This window comes from Taurulus bubalis (assembly GCF_910589615.1).
Source record: "Taurulus bubalis genome assembly, chromosome: 12".
NCBI lineage: Eukaryota > Metazoa > Chordata > Actinopteri > Perciformes > Cottidae > Taurulus > Taurulus bubalis.
Window position 1 is genome coordinate 10,341,387 of NC_136600.1, and position 17,901 is coordinate 10,359,287.

A 17,901-nucleotide genomic window follows, 5' to 3' on the forward strand; every position below is an offset into this window, starting at 1 on the left:
TATGATAATTGCACATTTTGTTCAGCAAAATAAACTTCAGATATAAAAAACACTTTTTTATTTATGAATATTTTTTCTAAGCTAATGGGGGACTTGTGTTCTAGGGATGACGTAAGTCTTCTCATTCAGCCACATGCCCTTTTTTAAGATGCAGAAAAGCTTAAAAATACATGGGAGGGGTATTTACTGATGTATTTTATGTCGTAGAACAAAATCAACACCAGACCTTATTTCAGGCATAACCAAAAACCCATTCAAAAAAACCTTTGCCTTTTTGAAATAAAGGAGACACACATGTAAACATACTATGCAGCTATATCAACCTGACACATTACATAAAATAAATGGAAGAGAAATGAGCAAGAGAGAGAGAGAGAGAAAATGGAGACGGTGTTGAAAACAAAGACCAGCCTTTTCCCCTCGCCTTCTCTTCTTGCCCTGCTGAATAATTTTGCCCCGAGCTGTCGAGAACGCTGGGCTGCAGAGGTAAAACTATCTGCTAGACAGGAGAGAGGGGGGAAAAAGGAGGCAAAGTTTTTTGTTTTTTTCGACCGGCGTCCAGAATGATAATCTGTCTCTCAGCGGGTTTGGAGGAGGTCTGGAGGAGGTCTGCCTGCGCCGCGAGCCCATTTGTTGGCTGCGGCTCTGCAGTCTGCTGCCAGATGTTGGGAGCGTTGCGTGTGATCGCAGGTCCCTGGTGGTGCTCTCGCCTCTGCTTGTGCACACACACACACACACACACACACACACACACGCTCACGTCACACACCTGCATGTTAAAGTGGAGGCATTCACATGGATTATGCACACACATGCATGCACACACTCCCTTTCACTTCCACACACACACACTTCCTCCCTCCCCACCTGCAGATGTGCTCCTCTGCGGTCTCGTCACGTCCCTCATTCCTCGCTCTTGGCGGGGCCATGTGTCCCAGTTACGACTGGAGTCACTTGGTCAATGAGCGCCTTCAAGCGAAAGCTAGCCAGCAGGTCTGACACGCCGCTGAAGTCGCACTCGTGACCCGTTTGCTCACCCTGTCCCTCACTAATGTGTTCCATGTTTGACAGACCCATTAAGAGGTTATTACATGTTTCCAGCACAGTTAGACAGAGAGGCCTGTCCCTGACAGTTTGCTTTGTGCTGACCATTTGTATTGTCACAACTAGTTACTAAATGTAATCCATCCTTTTACAACCTTTGGAAAATATACTATTTTCCACTATGAATATACTATGTATAGCAACAAAGTGAAGAAAAAGTATTACTTGTAAAAAAACTTGTAATCCAGGTTATCTGCTGTTTTTTTTCAGTGAGATCATTTCTTCCTCCAGCGCCGCTCTGCTCAGACAAATGTTTGTGATCCCCAGTCTGCCAAAGCGTTGCGGCTTTCGACCGGTTGCTTCAGGCCGATACAGTGAAACAAACATCATGGATCACAAGACATGAAAGTGCTGCAGGCTTTTAGCTCGTCTGCCAAGACAAATATTCAGGCTCAACATAACCCACTAAAAGCAACAGTGGACTTGAAACTGTTTTGTTTTCACAGTTTGTAACAGTGCTGACTCAAGATTGTGTGTGTGTGTGTGTGTGTGTGTGTGTGTGTGTGTGTGTGTGTGTGTGTGTGTGTGTGTGTGTGTGTGTGTGTGTGTGTGTGTGTGTGTGTGTGTGTGTAGGCCACTCCTTTCTTTGTGGGGCTGATGGTGCTGGAGCTGGTGGTGGGCCTGCTGAAGACAGGATCCCTAGTGGTCACCATCAGTGACGGACTCACCTCCATATCTTGTGGAATGATCTCCAGAATCCCTCTGTGAGTGTTTAGCTGCTGCTCAAAGTCAGGTGATTCTGTGTGAAATGATTGGGTGGTTGTGCTGCAGAGGTAAACTTTTATGCCAACTGACTGAACCGGCATCATTATGTAGTGCTCGGCCTGCGTGGGAAACCTTTGGCGACGGCGTCACTGCACTCCAATCGAACTTGTAGTTTATTATTTTTGAGAAATATTAAGTATTTAACATACTATTATGTTTGTATATAAACAAGCTGGAGCCACATGTTTCCTGACAGACATTGCACAATTTAGTGCCGAGCCGAGGATCAAAAGTCAGCAGAGGTGGAAGAGGCACACGTTGCGTTTGTTTTTGTTTTGTGCGTTCTTTTTAGGGTGCCGAGACAAGACGGGTTTCCACCAGGAAGCCTGGTCAAAATGGCCACTTGAGGCTGGCTCCCCAATGCTCAACATTACAGCATTACATGCTGGTACAATAAACTGTTTTGGGCAATAATCTCCCCATTCATGTCAACTGTATGATGGTGAATCTTTAAACAAGTTATCTGTTCAAATTATATCAAGGGATAAAGTCAAGGCGTCTACGTCCATATTTCATAAAGTCTATGCACTGGCTTCCCCTGATATTCTCACCCTAACAAAATATCACTCCTCATGCTCTAACTTAACCAACGAAGCTTTAAAAAAAATTGTTTAAACCTAAAATGTTTCTGTTTAAATAACCATTACCTCGTCCAAAATGAGATGTGATGTAGGCAACAGCAAGCAGGTGCCTCAGATGTTATTCAGTCACGGTGCGATTATTGTGCAAAGCACACGATAACCAATGTCATCGTGATTTGTTATTTGCTAGATTGATTTAGACGTTATGTATGCAGGAAATGGCCGACTATATCTACACCCTTGCTGAAACGGACACGACACCCGAAGGTGTCTGGTGAAGCAGGAGCACCGGGACTGGAAAACATGCACGAGTGAAGTGCACGGTGCAACCGTAACATGAACCGCGTATTGTCCTAACACGTGCACGCTGTGGACTGACTGTTCCTCCCTCAGGCTGTTCATGAGAAGCTGTGAGCTGAGTGCCTACATATTCTTGTGGGACCGGTACCGCCTGCTGGAGCTGCCGTGGGACTCTGCCTGGACCTGGTGGCTCACCTTCGTGGGCGTGGACTTCTGCTACTACTGGGTCCACCGCGTCGCTCACGGTACCAGCACGAGACACTCACGCTGATGCACACAACTCACAAAGAAGAATTTAGGGATGCACAGCTTATGAGTGTAGGTCATTAGGACCTTTTTATAATTTTTGTGGTTTCTGCACTGCATATTATGCAGAAACATGTTTGTGCCTAGTGTTTTGTTTTTCCCTTTTTTTTATTTTTAAACTCATCCCACTAAAGAAACATTCAGCTCTATGTAGGATTTTAAAAAAAGTTAGAAACTCCTGCACGGATCACTGTGGCTGTGGTCAGCTCGGATTCATGGTGTTTACAATGGATTTGAACAGTGACCGCTTTTCCTGGTGGAAAAGTATTCAAATGTGAGCAGAAACCATTCCTGTAGCATTATCCTCTTCTCCACTGATCGTACGAATACTCTTTTTCCTTGAAAATATGGGTCACTAAGCATCTTGCGCATTTTTCGAAAACAGCTTCTGCACATTTTCACACATTTAAATGACAACGCTGATGGTGTCCCCCTTCCTTTTACCATGTGTCACTCATATAATGGCAAAAAAAACATTCACAAAGCCAGCTGATGATAAATGGTCGCAAAATATTGATTTAGTTGCCATCCCTGCAGGGAGGAGCCCACTAGATAGCACACACATCATGCTGTCCTGGACGTTGTGGAGGAAGCAATTATTTTTGAGTTACATGCAGCTGGTTTTAGAGCTGTGCAGATGTGAGAGGCCGTAGTCTCCAGAGGGCTGTGGTCTTTACCCGGAGCTCTCCCTGCAACAAGCTGGATATATTCAAGGTGCTAAAGCAGCGACATCCTGCAGCATCACTACTGAGCAGAAATAAAAAATGATGTGCCGGATGCAGTATTTCTACAGCAAGAGCTTGACATGCTTTTGCTCAACTGGTGCATGTGCCAGATGCTCGGCTGCCACACCGGATGAGAGGTATTTATTTGTGGCCTGCATCGATGTTTATTTGTATCAGTGGCACGTCAAGCTGCCCGCCGCCTCGTCCACATAGTTTTGGCTGAAAGTCCAGAATGTGGCGCAACAGACGCTGTGTTTTGAAAACCGTCTCCACCATAACTTTATTGTCAGTGTCTGTGTTAATGTGATGACACCTTTTCTCTGCAGAGAGATTTAAAAGCATTTTGCTCCATCAGATTAATGAGTTGCTTTTGTTAAGGAATAAAGAGATTTTGAAGTGTATATTGAACGTATACACATTATAATGCACATTTAAAGTATGTTGACTTCCAGATCTGAGCAATGAGCTATGCCACAGAAATTTAAGATGATGATGATTACAAGTGGATGCACTTTTTTGACCAACAGGAAAAGCCAGAGACAATGTCTTCACAACAAAACACAGCATTCCTCTAATAATATAACGTTTACAATAAAGGTAAGCAGCTAATTTTCAGTTTTCTGTAGTGGTGTGGTGGTTTTCTTTAACTTTTTGTAAATTTTGCAAATCATATGAAGGCAACCTGAGCAAGGATTCATACTCGAAATTAAAGTTTTATTGTGGATTTATATTTTTATGTGTACGAGACAAAGACCAAGGATATTGACAGTATCACTGTGGTAGTGGTGCGTTGGCATGACCAATCAATACATGGAGCTGTGCACACTTGACCCAAAATAATGAAATCGAAAGTCTGTCTGAATCTTAGAGTAAGCTTGATATGAACTACTTAATTATTTAATAAATAGTTTTGAGTTCTAATGAAAATTTTAAAAACACCGGTAATAAACAACTTTGGTGAATCCGAGTACACATGAAGTCCAGTACATTTGATGAGTGTGAACTAATTTGTCAATCCGTGTTCACAGCTGGACCTACAAAAAGTCATGCACTATCATATAACTTTAATTTGTTTGTAACCTGCGTGACTTAGTATAATGAGCGACAAATTTGGCGTAGATAGTAGGTTGGGCCTAAAAACACCAAACTTTCCCCCAGAAGACCGCTGTTCGTGTCTTATTGGTCACATAACTTTAAGTAATTAAGTAACAACACTTCCATAGTTATTTTAAGCCAAACCACAATCTTTTTTTCTAAGCCTAACCAAGTAGCTTTGTTGCTTAAACACCATGCAGGCTTGCGCAGACACACTGGTCACTCGTGTTGCTGGACGTTTGGAGGAAAACGCATTAAAAATAACGTTCGCTATCATCATGCACCATGAGAGCCATTGTATGAGGCGACATCGCCCTCAGACATCCAACAGCTAGCAAGCTCCATACGGGTCTAATCTGGCAGAGCGTGTATTAGCAGCCTGGGGCGGCCTTTTGTAATGGAACCATTAATTAGTGAATTAGTGAATTAGTGAACCATTTTGTGCTGCTTTTGCATTGCTGAGCGAGCATCTCATGTGTTTGTGCTTTACGCGCCACGCTTTCTTTGCAGTAGCGAACGTTTTTTCTCATCATTGTGAATTTTGCTGCTTACCCGGAGCTATGCGACTTTACCAACTGCAGTCACCATGATATGAACAGAACACTTTAAACTGTATTATTAACTACTAGGTAGCGGAGAGTTCCCAGTTTGTGTCAAGCCGACGTTAATGTATTATAATATAAATAATAAACATGATTATACACATATAAAGTATGTCATTTAACTTGTATCATGAAGGAAACTGGGGAGGATCCAATTTTGTTCGTTAGATGTCAGCGTTTGAGCCTGAATGATCATGTAAACAAAGCTCCACACATGTTTTCCTGATTTAGGAAACCGTGTGTGTGTGTGTGTGTGTGTGTGTGTGTGACCATATTTATAGGGTTACTGCTGTAATGTGTGTGTGTGTGTTCCCGTCGTTGCCCTCATTGTCTGACAATGCAGAGGAATGACGCTCACAGTATCACATATCTGCTCGGTTTATTTGGTCGGAATTGTTTAATTTTTGAACTGCAAAATCATTTTGTAAAAAAGGTTCTACTTTTATTTCCTTTTCTGCTAGCGTTGTTATTATGGAACATTGTGGGGTCGCAGATAATTGTCTGGTGCCGAGCGCCCGCAGTGTTCACTCAGGATCTAAGCTTTTCCCCTTGTTACCAAAGTGAAGCGGCTCTCTGCGACCGCAGGACAGGCTCCGCATGGCCCTCACTCGTCACTCTGGTCAGCCGAGGTCATCTCGGTCAACTGCAGGAAGGTTCAACAACAAATCTTCCGCCGTGTGGGATGGATGGTTTCCTATAACGAAGCACTGAGGAATGAGACTGCTGCAGGAATGTGGTTAGAAAGTATTTTTCAGCAGTTTAATGAGTGCCAAATTGTCATGTAACGCTGCTTTTGGAGTCTTTTTTTATTGCACTCATGTCTTGGAACAATCTCGCCGTTTTCTTGCCTCAAAACAGCATCTATAATCCTATTGTGTCGGGACACATGAGCTATAAATCTCAATATTGTGTAATAAGGGGAACGATTACACTACAAAAACTGCAAAATGAGGCAAAAGTGACATCCTCTGCTGGGAAATACAAGCCCTTATTAGCCTCAGTGTAGAATATCATTTTCAGTTTTATGGCCCTTTTTTTTCCTTGGAAGTTTCCCTCATGACTTCCACATGAAAGGACAGCTCAAAGATAATTAAGTGGAAAGTACTTTGAACGGCCTTCAGCCTGTGCTGATGCCATCTTTACTGAGCAGACATTCCCACTTGGCTTCACTCTTGCCAGACGCTGTGATCTTGGAGATAACAACAGATTGAAAGAAAAATGAGCTGCCTCTGTCTGCAGCCATTTTGATGAAATTGAGAATTCTGCATGGACAGAAATATGTAGCAACTAGAAATGTGCACTCAGTGGAGTCTAGATATCCTCCAGGTGCGTGTGCAACGACAACAGATATATTCTGTGATTAAATGAATACAACCCACAATTGGTAAACCGCCCTTCGAGACACTCATGAGTTGTTGGCCGTTGTAAAACACACTTCATTCAAACAAACAAAAAGATGGCGTATGCAATCAGTTCGAAGTCGCCATATAAGACATCACGCTTTCACAGCGATGCACTCAGCAGTGTGTGTAGTCGCAGCTCCGCCAGCTGTCTCCTGTTCGCCAAACACACCGTCCATGACAATAAAAGTGAGCAAACTGTCTTCTGCCGCAACCACGAGAGTTCCTTGAGAGTTTAGCCATGGACAGACAGACAGACTGACAGACAGACAGGTGACCATATGCATGATGAAAAAAGCTCGGGACTGGATCCTGCTCGTGGCTTTTGTTTCGCATTTGGTCTGCTGACAAACACGAGTCGTGGTTCAAATTGAAGCAAATCTGTCTCCTCAGACATTTGAATGACCTTTGCGCGCACACAGGCTCCAATGAAGTGGTTGTTTATCTAAACTCTTGATATCCATATTTGCTTTAACTCATTGGTGCATGTCCCGGAATCGATACACTGCAGCTTTAGTGAGCCCTTTTTCGTAATTATCAGTTTTGTTTTTGGAAAAAAAGAAGAAGCTGGAAGTGTTCAGTTGCTGACAGATTGCTAGTAACTATATCTCCCCTAACCGCTGAAATAATATGACCCTTGCTACACGTTTAACCACCTTTTCTAAACACATTGGTTTAATAACCTGGTGACTGACGAGAATAGAAAACAAATTCCAATTTCGCCCACATTTTGTCTGCTGCCGTCTTCGTCAGACGGACTATATATGTTCAAAACGTTTCTATTCTGAACCAGATGATTTCTGGGTGAGCAGGGGGCCGACTCGGTTCAGATGCGGCCATGATGTTGACAAGCCTGTTGATTCTGTTTATTCTAACCTCATATCGCAAGTGCCACTAATAGCAGCTCTGCTCTCGGGCAGCATCTATATCCAGGCACGGCAGCGAGGCTGAGGCCATTAATCAGCCAGTCAGCTGTCCGTGCTCTTGATTATATGTGAAGTAATGGAGTTACGCTGCAGTCGTCTCGCCACACCGACTGCTGCTGCTCTGCGTTACGCTTATAGTTCCGAAACATCAGAGAATCGCTTGAAAGTGCAATGTTATCATTACTTCTGTAATGTTTTCTATATTTCCTGTCAAAATTGCAAACCAATAAACTGTTTGTTATTGAGAGATTGGACGAGACAGAAATCCTGCATTGTTGGAATAATTTGTTATGAATTTGTTTCGTTATACCTATGAACAGTGTACGAAATGCTTGGTGGAAATGTCTAACCCGACCAGCTGCAAGTTACAAATAATGGGGTTATGATATTAGAGACTCCCTCCTGCTCCAACATTTTATAAAAATGTTTATATTATTATAAATATCATTCATGTATGCTTCCAATCATTTCAAAAATCAAAATCTCTGAATTTGTGCATGCCCTCCTCAAACAGAGAGGAGACACTCGAGGTGAGGCAGCGACTAGCTGTCCCTCACCTCAGATTGCGCAATCCCTCACAAACAAGGTTGAACTCATGCCTTTTACTTTCTCATTGTTTGTCACCGCTGTAATATTTGTAGACACCTTTTTATTATACGTCCTTTCTTCCCATAGAATAAGTAGTGAACCTATTTAGTTTTGCTGATTGACATAAAACCACAGTGAAAAAGCACAGAGGGGAGACAAACAGTGCCTCAAGGAAGGGGGTGTCTTGAAATGGCTAAAAGAGTAAATATCGGACAAATTAATGAAAATGTCACTATATAACTGCTGGATGTATAAAAACCCAACTTTTTCTTTACAATATAGCTATAACATATGTTAATGTTGTTAATATTGGTATTGGTTTCACAAATTCTGCTGTTCCTAAATTTTCAATTGACGTTTTTACTGCTTTTAGTGCAGATGAGATTACATCTCAGGTTCAAAATATTGAATCAGATATCATGGTATTAAAGTTTATATGTGTGTTCTGTACGAGCAAAGGGTTGCATCCACCAATGCCCCTTCACTGACTGTGCATCAATCTGGCTTATAATATAATAATATTGATCAGTATCTTCAAAATTTCACAGAGAGATAAGTCACAAGTTAGCATTGAAACTTTCACTTTTTTAATTTTGAAACTACAACAAACTCGTATCCCACTTGCGTTATACACAGATTTATTTCCAACGTTTTTTCAGAGGAAATACCAACAAATCCCAGTGACGACATTTGCCAAACTTGGTGAGTATCGTTTACTTTGCTGGTGGTTCTCGCATTATAACTTTCATTTCTTTTTATCAAGATGTTACTGGTATAGTGTTACATTGGGACAAAATATGGTGTCCACTTCTGCATTCCTCTCAGCTTTGAGTTCCTGGCAGCAGGTGCCACATTTGATGGCTTCAAATGTGTCTTGAGCAAGTCTCTCGAGGAAAAACACCAGGGACATACTGCAAAAGGTACAGGGATTAGACTGCTGAGAACTGCGGTAAAGTCATTTTCTCTGATGAATCCCCTTCCGGTTGTTTGCGGCATCCGGAAAAAAGCTTGTCCGGAGACCATCCATGTGTGGGGTTACTTCTCAGCCAAGGGAGTGGGCTCACTCACAGTGTTGCCTAAGAACACAGCCATGAATAAAGAATGGCACCAAAACATCCTCAGAGAGCAACTTCTCCCAACCACTGGCACTCTGAGATCCTTTTGAAGGAAGAGTGCGATACAAATGAAATGCATTATTATTATTATTATTATTATTATTATTACAATAAAAGGAGGAGGAAGAGGAGGAGGAGGGAACAAAACTATAACACTTTGGGTCCATGGCCAGGAAACTCCCAGACCTTAAGAGGCGGGTGGACAAACAAACTCCAAGCATTGATTATGACTCAATATATGCCTGAACACAGTTTAACAACCTGATGAATAACCTGTTGTACCGCCTACATGGTAGCAGGACATGGTGCTAGTTGACAGATTAACCGCACCATTTGATCGCCTACGCCTACAGTCCTATTAGACTTATCTTGCACAGGGTCATGCAATTCACTTGTTATTCCACGTTCTATGAATGCCTTCCAGCAGCATATTGTTTGCATTTTGTCGGTTGGGGTGAAAAAACAGCCGGAAGCCACAACATCTCCGCCCTCCTGTGGCTCCAGTCTGTCTCTTCCGTACATTAGTTTCTATGTCTTTTGTCTGGCTGATTCTGTCTTGCCACTCCTCTCTTGCTGCTTAAATTCCTGTCCTCTGGAGATTATCTCCCGTGACGCCCGTTTTGCCTTCAAATCCTGATTGTTTCCTGTGTTGCCTGCGATCCTGATGTTTTCCGATTTGATATTGGTGGTAATATTCAGTTTAAAATGCAACAAAAATGAAATTAGATATCAGGAAGGTGGCAGCCAGAAAAAGAGTGAGTCAAACGTGACTTGAGCCATGTGTCCTCTTGTCTCCTCTCCTGCTCCGTATGAGATATATTGATGAGGTTAAAGTTAATTGTGGCGGTGGTAAAACGTGTTGTTTCAGGCCATATATGAACATGTGTATGGACAGGAAGATATTCACCTTACGACATCCCCCATATCTGTGTGCTGCTGTGTCCACACACCCCTCCCACTCCTTTGGCCTTGCAGACAGCAGCAGTTGTCAAGACAAACAGATGTGCTCAGCACTCCTCCGCTGTCCTCCATCCCCGAGGGGACGCAGACGATGTGGATGTTATTGTTTAAAGAGGAGCTTCTCTGGGCGGTGTGGCAGGGCGGAGGTGGCGGGGGTGTTAACCTGCCCGGGGCTCCATAAATCTTCACAGTGACGGCGGGTTCCTGGCCTGGTCCAGGTTGCGGGGGGCAAAATCCCCCTTCCCCATCCCCCTCCCCCCCAACCCCCACTTGGTTAGCTGGTTCTGTCGGTGCGGTTTGGTCAGGATGTGGGGGTCTGGCTCACGGCAGCAGAGGAGACCAAGTGAAAGGCCTCATGGGAGGCTGAGATAACATCAACAGTGATCTATAGGTCACTGCGCTCTCACTTTCTGTCTGCTGCGAGAGTGCGATGAAAGAGGGAGAGAGAGAGACTGGTCCGATTGAACCTAGCCATCACAAATGGATCATGTCCACATGGCCTGTGTGAACAGCTTTAAACAAAGCGTGGAATAGAGGAGCGTGTTGTGACGGTTGAGAGGGTCGCTGAGCTCAGCAGAGCCTCGGTCCAGCTGACTGCTGCCCTCGTGTGCTCCCCTCGCTGCACGGAGAGACTTCCCTCTGTCCACAGCCGGCAGGCGGGGAGATTTCCACCGCTGAGGACAAACGTCCACTGTTTGAAGGGATGAAGTGTGAGTATAAAGAATGAAAATGATGAGTGGTAATTAGGGGGCGCGGGGAAAAATAGATTCAAGTAATTATTTTTTTTTTAAACTTCTTTAGAAATAACTGAGATGTTGCTGGACAGTAAACACAACACTTTGATGCTGGAACTAACTAATAAGTTTCCCCGCAACACAAACAACGCAATTGTTAAATACAAAAAGCTATATAATTGCCCTTTTAACAAGTGTTTCTCATTTAATTATGACACAATAAATGCATACTTAAAAGGGGGAAAGCATATTACAAAGGGAGTTTCACTTTGAAACATTTTCTGCTTTGATTAGTTTTTACACAGGCATTTTAAAATCCTATAACTGAGTTATTCTGGCATTAAACTCCTTATGCCGTGTTCACACCAAAACAGTTGCGAAATATTTGCGCGTCCAGATTACATGTTAAGTCAATGCACAGCCGCGTTAGGTTGTGAAAAAGCGGATTTTTCGCCGGGCGTCACGATAGAGGCGAAACGGCGTTGCGAATATTCGCAACTCCGCTTTTTCGCTTTTTTGCCGGCATTCAAATATTTCAACTCCAGCGAATAATTCGCATGACGCGGAGTTGCGAAAGCCAATCAGTGTTGAGAAGCTCCACCCGGCTTCACCGCCGTTACTGAATGAAACTGCTGGCCCGCTGAAGGAGCGCTGGAAGCGGCTTCATTCAGACACTCGTCCTGGAGGAGTCGGAGCTGTGTGTGACTACGGATAATGTTATGAACCCAGACACGGGGCGGTTGATGTTCCAACGTGTGTGGGACTTCCCCTACAAGTATAAAGCAGAACTAGTGGTTATTTACCTGGTGGATGAAGGAAATAGTAAATGTTTTCAAGACACAGAGATAAGCCCCGCCCCCTTTCCCCAGCGATGGTTGCGAAAAAACGGATTAACCACACAGTGCGAATTTTTCACCTGCGGCGCGATATAGGCGAAGTGGCGTTGCGAAAATTCGCAACTGTTTTGGTGTGAACACGGCAATAGTGTTTGCAACAGAGAGAGTATGAATAAAACGGCTTCATGTCTACTAGCTTTGGCTTTCAGTTAGAATGAACAGGATTGCAAATATAATCAATTAAAATAGAATGTTGTTTATCTTAAAATATGATAGAAAGGCCATTTTATGTCGCCCCTTCACTTTCATACATAGTTTTTACATCTTATTTGTGGGAGCTTTAAGTGGGCCTGACCACGGGGAGTGTGTTTAGTTGAGTGTGTGTGACTGAGCTGTGTGGACAGCATGAAGTACGGCGGAGGGGGAGCTGACCGACCGTCCCGCCGAGTCCAGCACTCGCTGTTTGAGTTGGCACCCCGTCCAAGAGCCCTCCAATCCAAACACCGGAGGGCCGTTCACAGACCATTACCCCGGTGATTGACAGGTTGGGCCACCACTCAGAAGGGCTGCACATAAAGGACACCGTTTTTGTCGGTGCCAGTAGTTTGTCGCCGGGGGTGATGATCTGGCAGCTGATTGATGTAAACGTAAAAGCGTTTACATAAGGTTTTGTTAAAGAGAGTGGATTTCGCCCTCCTCCGCTGATTTTTGTTTTTCTTTTACACTAGTCATACTTTCTTTTTATGGCAGCATTATCAAGGAACAGATTGATCATTATCGGCACTTACTGCAGGCCTCCACTCCAGCTGCGTCTGCGGAGCTCAGTGAGACTTTGCTTTCTTGCGTTTATACGACTGCGGTTATGTAAGCACTGCTCCTGACATCATTGAAGTGGACGTAAACAGACTCCGTTAGCGTCTAACTCGGTCACGTAACATGACTGATGATGACTTATAGGCCTTGATTATGTGTCACCATATAATTCTACAGTGAGAACTGAAAATCGTAGAATTGTATCAACATGCTGCCAGACCTCTTCTCTCTGCCAGTGTGGAATACCGGAACAATGATGGCTTATTTTGGTTGCACAGGGTTCGACGTTGCAGGAGACCATGTAAACAGTAATAGATGACATGACAATATACAGTACATTGGGAAATATTTGTACTACAGCCGCTCACCATAGGAAAGTATTCTAAACGTTTAGGGGCTAAGGAACGTTTTCCATTTCCCCCTTATAATCGTAACACCGATTTAAGCATATTCTTACTCCCAGTTTCACGAGATGCCATTGGAACTATTTGTATTCGGAAAGCTTTCAACTTAAATACTTTCAAGCCTGTTTGATATTGATAGACAGAAACCCATTTCAATTTGAATCATGTTAATACCACTTTGCGCTTTTTTTAATGATGCAGCACAATTTTATCATTTGTAGCAAATAATTTCACGCACCTCCTGGCAGAGTGCCACGGACCCCAGAGGGTCCCCCGTCCCTACTTTGAGAATCACTGATATGAGGAACCAGTGGCGGGCCGTGGATTTCCTACCTAGTCTTCAGTGGATCAGCTCAGCCCATTGCTGTATTTGTTTTTGAGCAGAGTCTCAAATGAGTCCAAACTGTCCCATCACCTGATTAGCGTGCACTCATGCTTGCTGTTCCTGAGAACGGGTGAGTTGAGGCTCGCTGGAAGCTCGCTGGAGGCCAGATGGAAGTGCCCTCCTCAGCGGTTTCTCTGCTCTTGCTGGGAATGCGGGCTCTGTGGCATTGGTTCTCACCATTAACGGGGTTTCCCTCCTGAATTGGCCCTGCCAAACTATGCAGCGTCCCGCCGAGTGCAGAGATGAGGACATGGGCTTGCAGTGAAGCCTAGCAGTTCCTACTTCCTATCAATGACAAGAAGCATCAATCTTAGCCGCCCTTAGTCCTGGACCCTGCCAAGTGAGAAGGAAAAAAGCAAAAAGAGACTCAGGCTGCTGGATTTAAACAAAGGCTGGATTATCCTCTCAATACGTCTCTGAGCAGGACAGTTCATCTCTGAATCCCCCACAGTGCGCAGCGGAAGAACCGTCATCATTTTAGTCAGACTTCTCTTTTTAATTTCTTCCTACCCCTCTCCTCTCAGATTCATGGCTTGTCTGAAGACTTTCTGTCAGTTACGTTGAGAGTGAAAATAAAGTTTGAATTAAAGTCCAACTCTGTTGCTTCCATTTAGACTCAATCCAAAATACACCATTTAACACTGTATGTGACGCTCCCAAGAACATTCCCCCGTGACATTTATTCTCTCACACCTGCTAAAACCCAGCAATAACCCTGTTGAATAACGGAGGTGTGGAGTATTGCTCGGGAGCGGTAGTTTTGCTCTGGGAGCTCCTCTGGGTTTCCCCAAACGCTTGAGGAAGTCCACCTCAGTTTCACTGATTTGAAAGGTGTCGGGACAGGTCGTGGAGCTCCTCTGCACACCTTCAGCGCTCAGCAGTGTGTTTGTTCAGGTGCTGCGGACCATCGGCCCGTTGGGATATTTGACTCCTTTCCTCGATGCAATTCACAAGTTTAATAAACGGCGAGAGGATTAGTTTGAGATCTCGTTTTTGAAAGAAATTCTCAAATTGGATGGAGTAGTTTTGCATTTGGCAAAGCTATTTGTGTTTGTGCTTGAACACTGCGACCATATGAACACCAGAGATGTGGACTCGAGTCTAAGCCCAAGTTGACAAAAAGAAAAAAAACTGGAGACTTGAGTTTTGACTTCCAAACACTTCAAAAGTTTGTTATATAAGAAGTGTGTTGTGACTCAATGAATATTCCTTCATTCACTGAATCAGCAATTGTTAACAATGTTCATTCCAAGCAAGTTGACAATTAATTCCCCAGATTTACTTTGTTTGAATCGATCTGACAGCATCTAATCAAGTTGCAGAAGAGAACCATGAAGAACTGAGGTTATTTTACTTAGCGGCAGTTGAAGAAAGGTTCAGGGCGAGGGATGTTGCCATTTTTTTATTGAAATGTGCTTGTATATGTTCATGTTAAATATTAGATGATAACATCTCACGTCTGTACGGTAAATTTGAAGCTACATACAGAAGACAGTTAGCTTATCTTAGCACAAAAAATTAAAACAGGGAACATGTTTAACTACTCCTTTTTTTAAAGCAATTGGGATGATAAAAAACCTTAGATAAAAACAAAACCCAAAATACATTGTCGTCAAGCCAAAAATATGCTGGCGATTATAATAATAGTAATAATAAAAGTTTAATTGCTTGATAATTGATCCCTTAATCACAAATCGACATCAATGCCGCTTCATAAAACTTAAACCTCATTTAATAACTTTGGCTGCTTTTTTTATGATAACAAATACACCACTATACATAGTCTATACGGGACTTTGTGGTTGTGCCATATTTAAAGGTTATGGTTCTCTCTTGTACGGCTGCAGAGGCCAAAGTGGCCGAGAGGTGCCAAAAAGCACAGGCTAGACGGGGTGGTCCGGAAACGGCCCGGAGATCCAGTGAAACTTAACAAGCATGTTCCCTTTGGATGTTAAAATGAAGTGTAACACAGATATTAATGTAGCAAGTATCACAACACAGCAGAGGAAATGTAAACTGGAGCACTGGGACATCAGGCTGGACGCTAACTAGCTGCAGCCAAATACCCCCACTAACCCTCCACCTCTTCCTCCAATGGCCAGCACCACTCGAGCCTCGGCTTTTCATCACGGCTGACCCGGGAGCGAGACCCAAATGGTTCCTTCTGTGGATGAAAGTGTCTCGTTCCTCATCTGGGGAGGCAACTTGTGGAGATAAATCCCTTGTGGTGACGTAAAAGCGGCTGAATGTGTGCGAGGGTTCAAGTCTCGTGCATTAATCTCGTGAACGATTTCATGGCTGCCGTTCGCTCTGTCACACATTAATGAGCAGGTTGATTGAAGTGATAACCTCAAAAAAACGATTTGGATTTGTGTACTTTTTTTTTTTTTTTTATGCTGCATATTTGTGTGTGTAATCTTTCCCCAGAGGTGTCCATCATCTGGGCTTCTCACCAGGTTCACCACAGTTCAGCGTACTACAACCTCACCACCGCCCTAAGACAGTCCCTCACCCAGCAGTTCACGTCATGGGTAAGAGAATATTCACTCTGACAAAGATAATTCTAATTTTTGTATTTTGTATTATTGTCAATAGCTAAAAAAACACACACTTGCTGTTATTCATTATTTTACACAACATGTGACTTCCTCCTCCTCAGATTTTCTACCTACCCATGGCTCTGATTGCACCCCCCACGGTCTTCGCCGTCCACATCCAGTTAAACCTGCTCTACCAGTTCTGGATCCACACTGAGGTAAATATTTCAACACAGGGTTGCACATTCTGTCATTAATTAACTGATTAACAAACTAAGAGAGGAGAAAAGGGGCGTGGCTGGAGGGTGCACGGTCCGTCACATCAACACACGTTTTATGTCTTCGGGTGAAAAGCTGACCTTTTACCTGCAGTGTCGGGATAAGTAAAGCTAAGATAATGAATACAATTACCTTTGTGTCATAGCCCTGCGTGTTACTGCAATCAATTGATTTGCAAAACATAGTTATGTTTTGGGGTTTGCCAGACCCGTTCTGGTCACCGCGATATCTCGGGAACGCCTGGAGCGAATGTTTCCCAGATGTTGCACAAATGTCCACTTGGACTCAAAGGTCGCTGTGACCTCAAGAGACACTTTTTCTTTCTTTTTTTTTTTACCATAACTCAAAAATTCCAATATAGGATAAAATGATGAAGCGGTGATTTGATTTGATCATTTAGGACAGACATGAATGTGCTGCAACTTGTGACTGCAGCTTGTGGAGGGAACTAAACCGCAACGGCTGTAATTCTAGTCTTTGCAAAAAAATGACTAGTTACAGCTTCTGAAGTGTGAGGATTTACTCAATTTACTCGCCTGAGGAAAAACTTGTAGATTGAAACCTTGCCTTGAGAGAGAAATAAACTATTTATTCAGAGCCGAGTGTGCAGATCTCTTTGCTGCTAGTTTACTTGATTTTCTGAATTTCTTATACTTTTAAATTGAATACATCCACTTCATTTTTTCACCATTTAAGATATTGCTTATGGCTTCAGTAACTTCTCGTGGACATTTGTTAGCTTTTACAACTTTATTAAAAAAATCAATAGAACAATGGATACTTGTAACTTTGAGCTTTTTAATGTAATTAGTTTATTCAGATGGAGAACAGGATTACTATGTGATATCAACATTGTAATGTTATAATGATCACATATACTGTATAATCAGATGTAGCGCATGCAACTGTGTGGGAATCTCCTCTCAACTTCATTGTTGCTGTGCAAAGTTAAAAAGGGAAATCTGACTAAAGAAAAGTCTGTTAAGTTACCTTTTGCTCTGTGCCAAAACAAATCCGTCTGCTAAGTCAAGCCTTTGTAGACTCAAAAGAGTTGCAGTGGAACCTGCATTCAATAAAAAATAATGAGATTTCATGAAATATTCCAAACAGAAGCATGACCGCTCTCTTTGCCTTTAAAGTGACTGGGAGTATCACGTTTACAATCCCCGCAATCTTGAGAGGGAATGAATGGATTTGGAACGCCTTCTATCTTTTAGTGCACTATTAGTGAAAACAGTCGTAATAGTCACAATTTTCTGAAGGGATGTAATTTATGCCTCCTTTATGGTCTTTTTTTTATGTCATATAATTTATTGGCACGCTATTCAAGCCTCAGAGCCTGGAGTGAAGCGGTGGAGACCCTTTTCATTCAAGATAAAAACTCTCACGCTCGGCTGCCAGACGCAGCCATTACATGGAAATAATGAATCACCGAGGAATTCTGTC

General features: G+C 43.1%; 1 protein-coding gene across 1 annotated transcript in view; it reads left to right on the top strand.

Annotated features, from left to right (window-relative positions):
• Positions 1–17,901, top strand: part of agmo (alkylglycerol monooxygenase) — a 46,774-nt gene that overhangs the window by 2,410 nt on the left and 26,463 nt on the right. Inside the window, exons 2-5 of the mRNA XM_079226938.1 lie at positions 1,678–1,808; positions 2,844–2,995; positions 16,067–16,170; positions 16,299–16,394. Coding sequence (XP_079083064.1) covers positions 1,678–1,808; positions 2,844–2,995; positions 16,067–16,170; positions 16,299–16,394 — 483 coding nt within the window. The remainder of the gene's footprint in view (positions 1–1,677; positions 1,809–2,843; positions 2,996–16,066; positions 16,171–16,298; positions 16,395–17,901) is intronic.